The 16,926-nt window shown below is 43.6% G+C and overlaps 1 protein-coding gene across 1 annotated transcript in view; it reads right to left on the reverse strand.

The window, feature by feature from the left end:
- Positions 1-499: 499 nt before the first annotated feature.
- Positions 500-16,926, reverse strand: part of LOC136324243 (phospholipid-transporting ATPase FetA-like) — a 165,122-nt gene continuing 148,695 nt past the window's right edge. Inside the window, exons 19-29 of the mRNA XM_066256826.1 lie at positions 14,727-14,891; positions 12,747-12,858; positions 11,426-11,531; positions 10,899-11,046; positions 10,175-10,358; positions 7,912-8,135; positions 4,904-4,987; positions 3,016-3,261; positions 2,705-2,843; positions 1,569-1,699; positions 500-1,474 (exon numbers count right to left, since the gene is read on the reverse strand). Of these exons, the coding sequence (XP_066112923.1) occupies positions 1,439-1,474; positions 1,569-1,699; positions 2,705-2,843; positions 3,016-3,261; positions 4,904-4,987; positions 7,912-8,135; positions 10,175-10,358; positions 10,899-11,046; positions 11,426-11,531; positions 12,747-12,858; positions 14,727-14,891 (1,575 nt within the window). The 3' untranslated portion in view covers positions 500-1,438. The remainder of the gene's footprint in view (positions 1,475-1,568; positions 1,700-2,704; positions 2,844-3,015; positions 3,262-4,903; positions 4,988-7,911; positions 8,136-10,174; positions 10,359-10,898; positions 11,047-11,425; positions 11,532-12,746; positions 12,859-14,726; positions 14,892-16,926) is intronic.

The following is a 16,926-nucleotide window of genomic DNA, read 5'->3' on the forward strand; positions in this document are numbered from 1 at the left end:
ACCTGAGGTCACCAGCTTGAGTGCAGGCTCACCAGCTTGAGCATGAGGTTGCTGGCTTGAGCGTGGGATCATAGACATGACACCATGGTTGCTGGTTGAGCCCAAGGTTGCTGGCTTGAGCAAGAGGTCACTCGCTCTGCTGGAGCCTCCCCCCACCCCCGTCAAGGCACGTATGAGAAAGCAATCATTGAAAAACTAAGGTGCTGCAACAAAGAATTGATGCTACTCATCTCTCTCTCTCTTCCAGTCTGTCTGTCTCTACCTGTCCCTGTCTCTCTCTCTCTCTCTCTCTCTCTCCCTCTCTCACAAAAAAAAGTGGGATGGAGTTTTAAAAGGAGAGAAAAAGGGGGTAAGGGAAATACTGGTTTAATTTGAATGGGAAGGGTGGTGGGGTCTATGGTTCAGTGATATTGCTTGGACTATATTATTGTCTCTGGGGCCCCACAGACCATAGAAATCTCTCCATTCCAAAATAAGCATTTTATTATTCCATTGACTTCTTAACAATTTCCCAAGTACATACAATTTCTTCTCAAAATAATTTTATGGAATGAAGATAGATGTTCACCAATTATGGCTATATCCCCTCAAGGAAAGATTTAATCCCCTGCAGTCTCCCCCTCCTACTTCTGAGGCCTGAAAAGATATTAGTTTTTGGGTCAAAGGCATCAAAGAGAGGAGAAAGCAGCAAAATCTTGAGCTGTCTTAAGCAAGAACCACCTCCATTTTTTTTCTCTTTTTGGTCCAGAAACTCTTCTTCACCTTCTTATGACTAACTTTTCATAGATGTCTTCTCCTTTTGCTAACCAAGGCCAGCAAAAGACTCCTCCTGAATTCCCGCAGATAAACCTGAGAAGGGTACCTAAATAGCACTATGACTGTGTGGGGCCCTGGCAGGGCTAATGGTTGCTCTGTGGAGGGAAAACAAGGCCCAGAGCAAGGTTCTTAGATTCTACTTTCTTTTCCCTTTCCCACACTGCTCCTCTTCACCCACTACTCCTACATGTGCTTGACTGGACTAAAAGTTAGAAGGTTTGGTAGAAGGAAGGCCTAACGTCACTTTTTCTTGAAATGCTGCAATACTGACAGATAGCTGGGAGCTCTTTCTTTATCTCTGCTTGCCTTACCTGGGGCACAGCCTCCTAGGGAATGAAGAGGCTTAACCCCCAGAGTGAGAGTGGAAGAGCAGGCTTATGCTGCTTTCCCAGGGACCCTAAAATCTCCTAAGTTAGATGACTACAAGGGAGGAAGAGCAATGATTGACTCCTTTGGGGTTTCCCTAAAGGTTTCTACTTTTTAAGTAGCTGTTTTCTTGTGCTACTTGGACTTCATAAACTTGCCAGAAGTGATGAGGGTCCCAAAGCCCTGATTGTGGGAGAATGCATAGGCAGAACGTTGTGTGCTTTACACGTTTCAGTTTATCCTGGACTGGCGGTGACTATGCATGTTTCATGCGATGAATCCTGTCAATAACCTATAGCCAGAGCATGGGAGGACAGGGTTTTTATCCACAAAGGCAAAGGCAAAGAGGGTCATGGATTGAACTATATCTCAGTAGTTCCACTCACCTTATCCACATGCAAGGGCCAGAATAGTGGTTTGAGAAACTGGTACCCAATGGGAGGCAACATACAGAGGACCACGCTGAGGACAACACTCAGCCACAGTTGTGGCATGCTCACAGTGTTCTTTGTCACACCTGTAAACAATGAGCCAGGAGAGGAAAGGCTGAACCCGAGCCTAGAGAAAGGGGCGGTCAGCCAGACTTAGATACCTCTGTAGTCCAAAGAAGGAAGTTATTGATTTGGAAACAGTTTAGGCTCCTGAGAAATAAATAAATGCAAAAGGGTTGCAGTGAGATCTTTGTACAGCCAAAGTCACTGGATTCACATGACTTTGTCTCCCTTTAAAGGCTGGGCGAGGCAGGGGAGGTGGGAGGCAGGTTATAGAAATCCTAGAGCATTGGATATAAAAATGGGATAAGGGACATTGGAGGGGGAAAATGAATGGCTTGATGAGAGATGGGAGTCAGCTACATCTACATATCTACTCCTTCTCTTTATCTTGTCCTCATCAGAGTGGAGATGAGACAGGGAAGTTAATATGGGAGACAGTATTAACTTGGCAGTATGCCATGGTGGAAAGAATATAGGACTGGGAACCAGGAGACCTAGATTTGAGTCGTTTAAAATTTTAAAACTTCTCGCCAATGGGCGGTACACATGGATCTCTAATGTACCTTCCGAATCTATCTGAAACGCACTTGCTCCTCCTGTGCCAAAATCCATTCATACGTTAAAAAGCAGTTTCTGCCCTGGATGGGCAGCTCAATCAGATAGAGCGTAGTCCCCATACACCAAGGCTGCAGGTTCAATTCCCAGTCAGGGCACACACACACAAAATTAAAACCTCTAGTTTCTAAAATGATGCTGATAGTTTTGTGTGACTACCTCAGAGGAAGATTGTAAAGATCAAATTAAATAAGAAATTTGAAAAATATTTTAAAACTCTATAAGGTAAGAGATTTCCCCTAGCTAGACTATGAGTCCTTTTAGGCAAAGATTATGTCTTACTCCTATCTATATGCACAGAGCCTAGCACATAGTAATAGTTTCTCTATAAGCATTCATTAAGCAAATATATTTGATTCATACTGCCTACCCCTACCTCCCACTCCCTCGCCACACAGTGGGCAGAGCCTTACCTAAGAATTCGAAGACACTGGGGACCATTAGGCACAAGCCATCACTGTACAGGAAGAACAACATGCAAAAGTAGAAACCCAGGCTACCCCAGATGAAGAAGTGGTTTATAATCGTCCAGTAGGTGGTCTCCAGGGCAATCTGAAAAATATCCTCTTATGTGCAATATTCTATAACCTAGGACCTATATCAGCTACCTGACTTCTCTCCAATTCTGTAATGGAGGATTCTCCCTTCCCACCTTCCTTCCTTCCCTTTCTTTCAGAGAATCTCCCCATCCATTCCCCTTACCCTACCCCACCACTATCCACACCTGCATTGTGACCACCCAAAGCAAGGAGGTCTGTACTATCAGGGAGAAGGACTGGTAGTCAGACATTTCCTTCCCATCACTGCGCACTGCATTCAAAACGGTCCCCATGGGTATAAAGAACAGCACAAAGGAACTGTAGATCCCATGCACCAAACACATCACAAATTTCTTCTTGTTGAAATAGAGGTTATGCTGGCCTGGATCATACAGCTCTGGAAAGTGTAGGCTCCACGTTTCATTCACATCCTGGAAGCACCAGAAGGTAGGGAGGAAGGCTCATGAAGGTCCCATTTCCATCAGAGTAGAGGCTTCTCCCCACAATGAGTCTGCTGCCAGGCTGCCTAGGAGTTTCCTCATGGATTACTTGAGAAGTGGAACCAGAGAACAGCAGTGACCACAGACACTTCCTGAAGTCCTACTCTCTGGGCAAGGATCTAGGTAATGGAAGAAAGCTAGGAGAAGGTCAAGATGGTGGGAAGGACTTAGAAGCAGTTAGGATTGGGGACTTTAAGAAAAGGGGCAATTAGGATTGGGGTAGCTGGAAGGGAAGACTGGATCTTGGGGTTGGGAAGGCAGTTGGGATATGAGTTCCCAGTTTTAAGTGTTCTTTTGGTTGAATAGTCAAAAGCCAGAGGGAGGAGAGGGGGAAGTCAATGGGGACCAGTTAGTCCCTTGGAGGTATCCATATTCTGTGATGTTCCTCCCATTCCCACAGCTCCTGGTCAACTCAGGTAAGAGGATTCTCTTTGTGGATGACATTGAATCATCCTTGTCTCCTAAATCTGAAACTCTGGATAACAAAGCTTGGGGCTTGTTTGAAGAGGTTGTGGGTCCTTAGAATTAGACCATTGAAACTGGTTAGGACTGTTGAGTGACACAACTTATCCCTCTTGCTGCTTTCAGGCTAACAGCTACTTTATGGAGAATTTTCCTTCCTACCCTGCTGTAGATCAGGAACTATGATGCCATGATATTCTCTTTCAGTTACCTTATTCCTCTTTGGAGACTTTTTTTTTTTAATTTAGCAAGGGAGACAGAGAGAGGGACAGGTAGGGACTGACAGACAGGAAGAGAGAGAGAGAGGAGAAGTATCAATTCTTTGTTGCAGTACCTCAGTTATTCATTGATTGCTTTCTCATATGTGCCTTGACTAGGGGGCTACAGCTGAGCCAGTGACCCCTTGCTCAAGATGGTGACCTTGGGCTTTAAGCCAGTGATCTTTAGGCTCAAGCCAACAGCCATGGGGTCATGTCTATGATCCCACATCCAAGCCAGCGACCCTGCGCTCAAGCTGCCCTCATGGAGACTCCTTTTCTATTCCATGTGCCCAGGACTGGAGATCCGAGTAGAAGAGGAGAGGTAGGTAGGGCACCAGGACCCCCAATACCAAAGAAATTTCTGACAGGGACAGATGGCTTCCTTAGGCTGACTCCTGATAACTCAAAGGTACCATACCCATACTCCCATGCCTGGCCTTCAAGGACCCTCATCTAGGCCTCCCTGCATTGGGTTATCTCATTATCTCTGTATGGGTCTCTCCTCTCTTGAAGCCCCTTGCTTTACCTAGTACTGCCCAATGACCATTTTATTTCCCTATTTTTATACAGACTCAATTTATTTTACAGCACAATTTCCATATTTCTATCTACAAAGACAAAACAGCTGCAAGAAAACTTTGATTTCTAAAACTGATGATTATTCTGTGTGGAGGGTTATTTACTTTATCCCATGATAGCTGTCTAGGTGATGAGCTCCCTTCCTTGCTGTAGAGATTGGCCCATTTACACTTGACTTTGTAGAGCCCAGCTCTTCCTGTCCTCCTCATTCTTGGGAATACTCCTCAAGGGCCCAGGGGCTTCAGCCCTCAGAGGCTTGTTGCTAGTCTTACCTGGTCAAATAGACTCAAGGCCAGGATGGGAAGGGAGGTGTAGACCAGGTTGTAGAAAGTGATAAACCAGGTATCATAAACTGTCTGGAAGAATACCAAGGAGATTTCTTAGATTCTGCTCTTCTCCAAAGTCCCAGCTCCACCTCCTGGTCCCAGAGAACTCCTTATGCCCCCCACGTACACATCACTACACTAACCGAGAGCAGGATTTCAGTTTCAGAAATCTGACTAAGAAGGCTGACTCTAGTCTCTCGTTGCTCCTAATCTATTTACAAATCTGGCTGCCAGGCTGAGGGCAACGTTCTATCAAGCTTGTTTGAGGCCAAATTTACAAGGTTGATTTGGACCATGACTTGTACTGCCCCTCCCTGCACAGAAAGGGCCCAGAGTGGCTGCTAGGGAATGCACATTGTACCCCTGCACTCCCAGACATGTAAGCCTCTGGGATTTTTTCTTTATCTACTTTATGGCATTCAATAGCTCTCTATAAAACTGGACACTTTCTAATACTGGCAAGCCGAATAGGCCTAGTGACCCTTCCCTAGCTATTTCATCCTGGGGCCTAGTGGGGACTCCTTTTCTTACCAGCCACAAGAGGTCAGCAGCAACACAGACATACACACACTTACACCTCCCACAAACCAGACCTGCTGTTAGACACTGCAGGTATACACGTCCACTATTGTCTGCTGACCAGTCTGTTTCTCCTGGAGCCTAAGGCAACAGAGGTAGTAGGGATTTTCCATTGTTCCTAAGGTTGTTTCTCTTGGGAATCTTTGAGAGACTTTTGAGAAACTTCTCATAGGAAAAGGGACTCCTTGTGGAACATCAAAATCCAGCTGTCACCTCTCCTCACTATTTTGGGAGAGACTAAATATTCAAATGTGGGATGAATTTATTCGAGCAGATCTAGATACACAAGAACAGGGTATTTTAAGAACAGGGCTTGCTTAAAAACCTTTCACCAAAGAAGCTATAGGTCTGGGGTGTGACTACCCACCATGACCGGCCCAGTTAGAAATTTATGATTTATTATAGCACCTTTTTCATCTGCAGAACTGTAGTAGGTGGTTAGATAGGCATAAGCGGAGTAAGAAAGCTAGGCCAAGGCTCACCAGGGCAGAGAGCTCCAGGTACCTAGCAACAGGCAAATCTACAAGCCTTGTGTGACCACTCCCTTAAGTATACAGTGTGTCCGTAGTCATGGTGCACTTTTGACCGGTCACAGGAAACCAACAAAAGACGATAGAAATGTGAAATCTGCACCAAATAAAAGGAAAACTCCCAGTTTCATACCTATACAGTGCAGTTCTATGTGGGCTCACGCACAGATTTTTTAGGGCTCCTTAGGTAGCTATCCCATATAGCCTCTACAGACTCATCACTGACTGATGGCCTACCAGAACAGGGTTTCTCCACCAAACTGCCGATTCCTTCAACTGCTTATCCCATTGAGTAATGTTATTCCTATGTGGTGGCGCTTCGTTATAAACGCGCCAATATTCACGTTGCACTTTGGTCATGGATTCAAATTTAGCGAGCCACAAAACACACTGAACTTTCCCTCTGTACCGTCCACATCTGGACTGGCATGGCCACGGGCCACTCCGCTGTATACATGGTGTTACGTCATCATCTGTGCATGCGCACATGCTGCCACATCATCCTACAGAAACTGGGAAAGTTTTCCTTTTATTTGGTGCAGATTTCACATTTCTATCATCTTTTGTTGCTTTCCTGTGACCGGTCAAAAGTGCACCATGACTTTACGGACACACTGTATTAACCCCTGGGGATGACATCTAGGCTTCAGCTGTGTTTCAGTTCCAGGCTCAGAAAAGCAGCCAAACCAGACAGTGACTGATGCCATGGTTGACCTTAGGACCAGCTGCACTGACTAACGACCCCCTGAGGAGACACACCTAGAAAACTCATGAATAGTCTATTGAGATTCTCCCGAAAGCCCTCAGGATAGGGGACCCAGTGCAACTCTCTCTACAGTACATGCCTGCACCTTTCCCTACCCTCTTCCCCAGGCATGTTTTTCTTGACTCTTTCTCCTAAACTTCAAGGGCCTTCCCTACTTCTGCCTCTGTAGTTTGTTTCCTGAGCCAATTTCTTCTATGGTTCACTTCTTCTACCTCTGTGACTTTTCTAAATAAACTTACCCTTATAGTTTGAAAAATGCATTCATTAGAGCAACAAGAGTGTGTTTTGCAGGAACTGTATTATTCCATACGTAGGTGGGACATAATAGTGAAACTAAGAGACATTGATAAGAGTGTGGTGGTTACGGGGGGGAGGGGGGAATGGGAGAGGGATAGGGGGTGGGAGGGGCACAAAGAAAACAAGATAGAAGGTGACAGAGGACAATCTGACTTTGGGTGGTGGGTATGCAACATAATTGAACGACAAGATAACCTGGACTTGTTATCTTTGAATATATGTATCCTGATTTATTGATGTCACCCCATTAAAAAAATAAAATTATAAAATAAAAAAAAATAAAAAAGTGTGTTTTGGGGGATGGAGTGGAGGATGTTGGGGTGGGGAAGGAGAAATAAAGGGAAGCTGTGTTTTCAAGTATGGCTATAGGTGAACACCATAACCAGCCTCTCTGGCAAGACCCAACGGCCCCTTGGGGCTTAGCCTGTTCCACAGAGATTACTTTGGAAGCTTAAAGAAATAGAAAGAAACTATATCAATTTCCCCCCATTATATATGTTTGGAAACTCTAGGTCTCTAATATCAGGTAAAAAGTGAAGTATCTTATGGGAGCATTCTGAAGGTAGGAGGAGTCAAGGCCAGGTCAGAGCCAGAGTTTGGATATCTAAGGTGAAGTGTAGGGTTAGGAGATGGGATAAGCATGAGTGAGAAGCTTCATGGATGGATAGGAGCTTTTCATGCATTTGGTCTCCAGAGGAGAAAAACAGTCTGAGCTGGCTGAAGTAGGAGTGAATAGAGAAGACTCAGTTGACCAAAGTAGGAAATGCCACTTGACCTCTTACCTGGGCAGAGAACCCATTGTAGAAGGAATACCAGAAGTGCACCAGAGTAAAGGCAAAGTTTTTGTAAAAGAAGTAGCTGAGAAACTTGCACATGCGATTATAGGACCAGCGGCCATGGACCAAGAGTAGACGCTGAAGATAGCGGAACTGGGAGAAGGCGAAGTCACTGTTGAGCATTGCCTGCATTCCCTCCTTGCCACTGAGGCCAACTCCAATGTGGGCAGCTGCAAAAGAAACCCAGAAACTTCTCAGTCACAGATCTTGTTTGCTGGGATTCCAACCTGGAAAGTGTAAAAGAAAGTTGAGATCATGTTATATAAATCCTTTATTTTACATTTAGAAAACACTGTTAGGCCCAGCTCAAAATGGCACTTACTTTGTAGAGCCTTTTCTCCTTGTGGATTGCAATCCCCCCATCCCATAAGTCAGAAAACAGTTCCTTCTTCTGCACTTCGCTTTACATCAGGGGTCCCCAAACTATGGCCCACGGGCCACATGCGGCCCCCTGAAGCCATTTATCCGGCCCCTGCAGCACTTCCAGAAGGGGCACCTCTTTCATCGGTGGTCAGTGAGAGGAGCATAGTTCCCATTGAAATACTGGTCAGTTTGTTGATTGAAATTTACTTGTTCTTTATTTTAAATATTGTATTTGTTCCCTTTTTTTTTTTTTTTACTTTAAAACAAGATATGTGCAGTGTGCATAGGGATTTGTTCATAGGTTTTTTTTTATAGTCTGGCCCTCCAACAGTCTGAGGGACAGTGAACTGGCCCCCTGTGTAAAAAGTTTGGGGACCCCTGCTTTACATGTTGCTGCTGCTGAAGAATGCCTGGCATGTCTAGTTCTAGAAAGCTGTCCTGGATGGTTTTTGCATCTACTATAGCCATTTGGGCTCTGCCTTACTGTCTAGATGCTGAGGTAAACGTATTTTGATATATCTTGAATCCACTTAAATCTATTAAAAATGCAGAATGAATGCCAGTCTGACACCATATGTAATTACTTAAGTTTATCTAAGGAGCTAAAATCCAACTGTTTGGAGGAATAAGTGATGTATATATATACTTTGTGTTCTTCAGGAAGCTTAGTGTGATTTTGTCCAGATAAAGCAGGACTATACTTGATGGAAGAGAAGACTGAAGTTCTTAAAACTTTTAATTAGTCTGTGGTAGTATAGGCCAAATTCATTGATTTTTTTGGCACATACTTGTTTTATTGCTTAACAGATTAAGTAAAACCTCTAAGGCAGTGGTCCCCAACCCCCGGGCTGCGGACCGGTACCAGTCCACAGAGAAAGAATAAATAACTTACATTATTTCCATTTTATTTATATTTAAGTCTGAATGATGTTTTATTTTTTAAAAATGACCAGATTCCCTCTGTTACATCCGTCTAAGACTCACTCTTGACGCTTGTCTCGGTCACGTGATACATTTATCCGTCCCACCCTAAAGGCTGGTCGTGAAAATATACATTTTCTGACATAAAACCAGTCCGTGGCCCAAAAAAGGTTGGGGACCACTGCTCTAAGGCCTTAAAAACAAAAACAAGAAGAGTTCTAGAAACTGGGGGAAGAGAGAAAGAACACTTTCTAGTATTTAAGTGGAATATCTGCTAGTGTTTCCTGTATGGAGAGAGTCTGGACTGGAGGACCACTAGATGTTGTTCATATCTCACAGAACTACAAGTTGCTGAATGAACAACAGGCAGCTGAAATTAAAACCAGTTTCAGTCATTGCTTCTACTGGCCCAAAGCATCAATAAGTCCTCGGGAGCCAGGAAAGCGCTCCAGAACTCTGCCTTAGGGAGGAAAAGATCCCTGCACTAGGCCTCACAGCTAATTCTCTGGTTGAAGGACCCTGTGTTCAGCTTAACTTTGTGCAGGCCTACAGCCTTCAAAAAAGGAACAGATTATGACTGCTGCCCAGGGGTCCTTTCTGTGGGCTTTGATGCCATTTCAGAAAGATGGTATGGTAGAACCACAGCCTATTGTTCCGTGTATATATGCACTGATCTTATGGGAGCTGTGTGTATCTAAATATGTGTGCAAACCTGTGGATATGGGCTGATGTATGCATGTGTAAATAAGCGGGAATGCTGGTATAGAAGAGCATGAATGTAGATGAAAAATAGTTATCAATATACAACATATACACTACGCAGGAGTGTGAGCCAGTAACAGTGTCCCCCAGATCAGTTTTGCCCATAGAGGAAAGAAAGGGAAAGACCATGCCTGGGGGCTATGACCCTTTATCCCTCACATGCCTTTGATCATGCCGATGTCATTGGCCCCGTCCCCGATGGCCAGTGTCACCACCTTCTTGTACCTCTTCACCAGCTCTACCACTTGGGCCTTCTGAAGGGGTGTCATCCGGCAGCAGATCACCCCCTCGCACATGCATGCTGTTTGCAGCAGTTCCAACTCCAGGTTCCCTTCTAGAGCATAGGCCTGCAGCACCAGGGCACACCCACATTTCAGAATGCCCAAAGGTTCTCAGGGCAGGACCTTCCTAAGCCCCTTCCTCCCCTCCATGCTCTCTTGTACTACAGAGGTCAGGTACAGCTATTCACAAGGTGCTCCACCCCAAGAGAGGCCAAACCCCCATATCAGTTCTAGGCATCCTCACATCTGCTCCAGCCTCCAGTGGAAAACGGGTCAGGGTCTTTCACTGGGTCTAATCAGTTGACTGGGCTATAAGAACAAGTTTCTTTTTGGAGGCCCTAGTTCTGCTCACTTTCCCCCTTCCACTAGGTGACAGGCCACATCAGTAGTGAAGAATTTGGATAAGGAAGGAATATGCTCTTGGCTTCTCTTTCCTTATTATTCCTGCCTAGATAAAGCTCAGGAAAGGTGTTTGTCAGGCAAGGGCGCCTGAAAGGAAGTGGAATAGGGTGACTAATGGGTCTTGAATTTTCCCTGAAGTGGGCTGGACCTAGGAAAAAAGTTCCTTGGAAGAAGAAAACAGAACTGTAGCTCTGTGTTGCCCACCAGACTGTAGCCATTGATGATCAAGCCATAGTTGCCACTGGGCACCTCCTCAGGTATCCTAAAGGGCATTTTGGGTCTCATGGTGAAGTCATTGTTTATTGGCTCTGATCCCAGTAGAGACTCGGGTTTCATCTTCTTCATTGCTGACCTGAAAGCCAAAAGTAGTGGTTAGTGTCTGACCTGAAACTTAGGAAGGCAAATGTGCCTCAGAGTGAAAGTGGGCAAAGTGGATATAGAGCCTCTGCGAAGCACCAGCCAGACCTCCGACTGGAATGCCTCCTGAGACCTGTCCTTCCCTTAGATTCCTGACCATCTACACACCACACTGCTCCGCCTCTCCCATCCCCCTCCAACCTCTTAAGCCCTAATGCTTCTTCACAAAATTCTCTCAAATATTTTAGGTTGTTGTTTTCCCTTCCTCCATTTCTTTTCTATTTCTTCTGGTAGTGTGGGAGTCATGTTGAGTAAAGAGATGGGTAGGAAATCTTGTGTCCAGGGACAAGCTATGGCGGCTCTCTCATCTGTACCTGAGCTCTTGCTGAACAGTTTCAGTATCCCTGCCTTCCAAGACAAACAGCTCATCCATTTCATCCTTAAATATGTTACAGGCATAGGCAATGTTCACAGCAGTCTCTGCAGGGAAGGGGGAACACAGGTTGCATTTTGGCTAGAACAAGATGTTTTCACAGTATACACTTACATAGGCACAGTGGGCTACAGAGTCCATTTGTCCACATTTGCCATGGATGCAGTCAAAGTCTATTTTTCATGAGTCAGTGGAGACCATATTCAAACATCCATAGGAGATTGTCTGCTTGATATAGACTTGTGAGTTATTTATCAATAACTGGGATCATTCTGGCTTAGCCTTCTCTATAAATCCTTCCCCTGTTTCTTAAAGCAATTCCAGTTTATATCCACTTCTCCAGGCAATCAGGATGTATCTCCTTGACCCAAACTGCACATTTCTATGCTAGATTTTATGGAAGACTCAGGTATGTTTAGGTTGTAGTCTTTCCTTTATATCAAGAAATAGGAAATTCAGAATAAATTTAAACTAAAGGGAAAATTAAAAAAAAATTAAGTCCTGAACCTTGGCTGTAAGTGGTATTGATATTCAGAGGAGAGTTGCAATTGTCATAAAACATCTCTTGGAGAAAGGCCTTGAGGATGAATAAGACTTGTTTAGGGGAAGAAAAAAACATATTTCAAATGGGAAACGACTCAAACAGAGGCCCTAGAGTAGGAATTAGCTTGCTTTAGGACATACTGAAGATATGGATGGAGATAAGGATGTGCAGGCAGCAACAGATTATCAAGTTCTTGAAGGCCAGACAGTGGAGTTCAACTACCATGTGGAGTTGCTGTAGGTACCTGAGCAGAGGAGTAACATCATAAAAGTAGAGTGTTTTAGGAAGATTAAACTGATGGTTCTGAAATTCATAAGGGCAACAGACAGAGAGATCAGTAAAGAAGTTTTTGCAGAAGTTTAGCCAACAGGGTACAAAGGCTGAACTATGGTGATGACAGAGCCAAGAAGATTTTCAGAGGAATTGATGGTATGAGAAGAAGTCCTTGGTACAACAGAGAAGGTACAGTCAAAGACAACTCATAAATGTTTAGCTTGTGAGCCTCCAATGACAAACGTCTGTGTCCTCAATGGTTAAACAGCATCTGGCATAAAGTACATAGTTGGCAAATTGTATGTAAGACTGGAAATGGAGTTGTTCTGTAAGGACTTGACCTATATTATATGGTATTTTTCAAATAAATGGATAAGAAACAAAGAAAAAGCAATGGCTAAGGTGGATAGGGAAGAGGATCGTCAGGTGAGGTATTCCCCTTTACCTTGCTTATCTCCGGTTAAAACCCATATTTTAATTTTGGCTTTGTTCAGAATTTTGATTGTCTGAGGTACGCCATCCTGCAGCTTATCTTCCACGGCTGTGGCCCCTAACAACTTTGAACAGAGATATCAATGAGTAAGGAAAAAGGAGAGTCACAGAATTTATTGCAACCCAACATTTCAACTGCACTTCAGCATCCTCTGTAAACGGGCTCTGTTGTGGCACGAGGACCCCAGTGATATAAAACATAACACACTCTACCTTTCAACAGATGCAGCTTTTCAACCATATGCTGAAATCAAATTTGAGAACACAGAATATTGGGGACCAAAGAGGGAAGAGACTTGCCTAAGTCATACATCATGCTGTTTGTTTGGTGTTGGACTGAGATGCTTTTAATCTGGTTATCTCCCTTTTCATGGGAAAAGGCCTTAAAACCTTAGAAGGCCACAGTAAATACAAATAAAAGAAGTTCACTCAAGCTTTTGTAGAGTTGAAAGAAAAACTGGAATAAGATGTAGGGGCTCCCTTGCCTGGATACCAGGAATAACATAATACCTGGATAGGCAGGAATAACAAGGCACTTCTAAACTAGCTGTTTGTTTCACTTCTCCCTCCCTTCATAGCATGCTTTGGTCTCCAAAAGCAGTGGGTTCCAGACAAGGGAGCCCCTACATCTTAGTCCAACATCTCAGTCCAACACCATGCCTTCTCTCTATGAAACTGCAACAATGCTGACCACAGGGATGAGCTCTAGGACTGAGTCTGAGGAACTGACAAACTACTATTAATAATTTCTGCTGGGCCTCTAGAAGGAAAGTCTAGAAATACTAACCACTGAACTGACTATGTGTGACCTTTAGGACCTACACATTTTCCCATTTGGTATCAGTGATTTCTCTTTTTATAGCAGAGCCATCCCGTATCAGTCTGGTCAAAAACTCTGGGGTCATCCTTGACCTCTCTTTTTCTAATATCCTATAATCTAATTGATCAGCAAATTCTGTTGGCTGTTGGCTCTTTTAAAAATGTACAGAATTTGACCATTCCTTACCACTTCTACTACTTCTATCTGGTTCCAGCTGTATTATTGCAACTGCCTTCTAATTGGTCTCCCTGGGTCTGTGCTTGCTCCCCTATAGTACAATTGCAGCATGGCAGCCAGAGACACCATTTTCAAAGCTATCACATTACCTCTTTGGTTGAACTCTTCAATGCTTTTCCATATCTCACTATAAGTTCTTATATTGGCCTTTCAGGATGCTCTACTACCTCTTTGTCTTTATTCTCTTCTCCTTACTTTCACTGTACCAGCACCCTAGCTGCCTTGCTGTTCAATGAACAGGTTAGGCCTGCTCCTGTTTCAGGACCTTTGTTCTTGGCACTCCTTCTGTCAAGTTAAACCCCCAGAGATCTGCTTGGCTTGCCACCGTCTTGAGGTCTGTGCTCAGTATCTCCTTCACAGTGAAGACTAAGCACCTACTTTGTTCCCTATACACATGCTGATACTCCCAGCTATCTTTCTGGCTTTGTTTCCTCCCACAGCACTTTGACCATCTAACATACTATATATGTTACTTTTTAGTCTGTGTTGTTTACTGCTATATGCTCAGGGCTTTAAAAAGTGCCTGGCATGTAGGAAGCACTTAATAAATATGTCAAATGAATGAGTGATATTTTTGTCTTGAGTATTCCATCAATTAGTTGTGGATGATCTAATCTGTACGTTATTTAGATCCTGATTTCTCCCAGATTAGTTTCTGTGAGCAGCTTTGGGATAAGAAACATTGCCAGAAAGATGAGATTTATAACAGTACATTTTTTTCATTATTTATGGATTTCAAATATCCAGGATATCCAGGGTCCGGAGAGAGCCTGAACCCACTGATTTGCTAGAAGCCTCTCCGAAAGCCTTTGCTCAGTCTGCTGACTGCCATTCCCCGTCAGGCCCCCAGTCTGTCCCTGGCTTCCTCACACTAACCATTAAGTCTTTTTCGATCTCTTCACAGACACTTGATATTTTATCTTCCCGATTCTCCAAAGAAGAGCAGGCTTCATTGTGCTTCTTGCTCCAGGCATGGAAGAATGACTCGTCCAATTCTCGATAGGCCACAGCGAGGGTGCGAAGGCCTTCAGTGGCGAAGTCCTGGAAGATGTGGGTGCACTGAGTGGACCTGGGCTGGGTTAGGGCTGAGTTAAAGAAGTGGCAGACTGATCCCATAAGCCCAGTATGCCAGCAAAATAGGGTTTAATGGTTAGTACCATGGAACTAGTACCTAGTCTAACTAGAAAGTAACTGTTGAGCTTTCTCAGCAAAATGTCCTGAAGATTGGGCCAACATAGCTGAGGATCAAGTTCAAGAGTACTTCTGACAGGTTTCAACTTTAGTTAGGTAATTTTCTGTGTGACCCTGGGAAAAACCAAGCCTTCTAGATTTTTTTCTTGTAAAATTAGGATAATAATTTACCCCCTACAGAGAGCAGAACGGTGTCTATGAGAATAAGAGAGTAATAAAGTAAAAAGAAGAAATTGTTATAAAAATTATCAAAGACATTACTACTTTTATAAGCACATATTCATTTTGTTTTCCTCCCTCTCTGCCTACCTTCATCATATATTCAATGAACATCTCAAATCACACACGCATTGTGTATTTGTCTACAGCTAGTGTTAGTGAGACCACTGCTGAAATGCTCTCTGGGTGAGCTAGTGTCTTTTTGCTCCTTGGCCACCAAGATATATCCTAACTATAGCTGGCTATCATGTAGCAGTATATTTCTGGTCACAAAGAGGGCTGGGTGAGAATGGATGGCTTAGGGCAGAACTCATATTCAACTGAATTGGATTAGAAGCAGATTTTGTATACTGAGAACTGCACATGAATAACAGTTCTACATGATCACTGTTATAATGAGGGTTCAAGAAAATTTACTTTGGCATTATAAGAGCAAAGAGAAATAGAACTTATCATCTTGATATTTTGCTCTTAGTTCCCTGTGCAACTTCTGAGTGTTCGAGGATAACTGTCAGGTGAAGTTAACATAAGGCAGTATATGTAGGGAATGCCATCTTTTAAACCTCTGTACTGTTGGCAGGGGAAGCTATGAAACAGAAGCCTGAGAGATCTTACAGAGTTCTTAAGAAATAAAAGAAATGGCAGAAACTGATTTTGCATAGGATACTGATAACAGGGGTTGGCAAGCTTAACAGTACACTGACAGTTTCTTAATACTTCAACAAATAATTTAGCAGCCTGTGTTAATAGTATTTCTTACTTATCCCTTCCGTTTTTCTTTTCTCTTCTGGTGGGCAACCCAGGGCTCTGGGGCCAAATCCTGACTGCCACTTATTTTTGTATGGCCTGTTTGCGGATCCCTGTTCTGGAGGTCTTAGAGCTATGCTTCTGCATGAGTGGGGTTTTGAAGCTTGACTCATAGGTTTATCATCAGTGGTTAATAGGCTGTAGCATAGTCACGCTCTGCTAAGGGTTTCTATTAAGGTTAGTAGTAGGAAGCTAGTCAAAAGATCTGAAAATGTTTTATGACTCTTTCTGAAGCAAGTTTGTGGAAATGCTCTCTGAGAATATAACCTAATTCATGTGTTCTGAGAGGTAAAAAGGGTCTCCAAACTAGCCCATAAAAAGTACTGTGGCTTCTGGGAACCAGAATAAGACATAAGAGCCATCCTGTGTGTAACACTTAACTTTTAAAAACACTTGAGATATAATGTAGATAACATAAAAGCCAGCCTTTTAAGCAGGGGTCCCCAAACTACGGCCCACGGGCCGCATGCGGCCCCGAGGCCATTTATCCGGCCCCTGCTGCACTTCCAGAAGGGGCACCTCTTTCATTGGTGGTCAGTGAGAGGAGCACATTGACCATCTCATTAGCCAAAAGCAGGCCCATAGTTCCCATTGAAATACTGGTCAGTTTGTTGATTTAAATCTACTTGTTCTTTATTTTAAATATTGTTTTTATTCCTGTTTTGTTTTTTTACTTTAAAATAAGATATGTGCAGTGTGCATAGGGATTTTTTCATAGTATTTTTTATAGTCCGGCCCTCCAACAGTCTGAGGGACAGTGAACTGGTCCCCTGTGTAAAAAGTTTGAGGACCCCTGCTTTTAAGTATACAATTCAGTTTTTAAAAAATATTTTATTCATAAAGTTGTGCAACCATCATC

Source organism: Saccopteryx bilineata, chromosome 2 (genome assembly GCF_036850765.1).
Source record: "Saccopteryx bilineata isolate mSacBil1 chromosome 2, mSacBil1_pri_phased_curated, whole genome shotgun sequence".
Taxonomy (NCBI): domain Eukaryota; kingdom Metazoa; phylum Chordata; class Mammalia; order Chiroptera; family Emballonuridae; genus Saccopteryx; species Saccopteryx bilineata.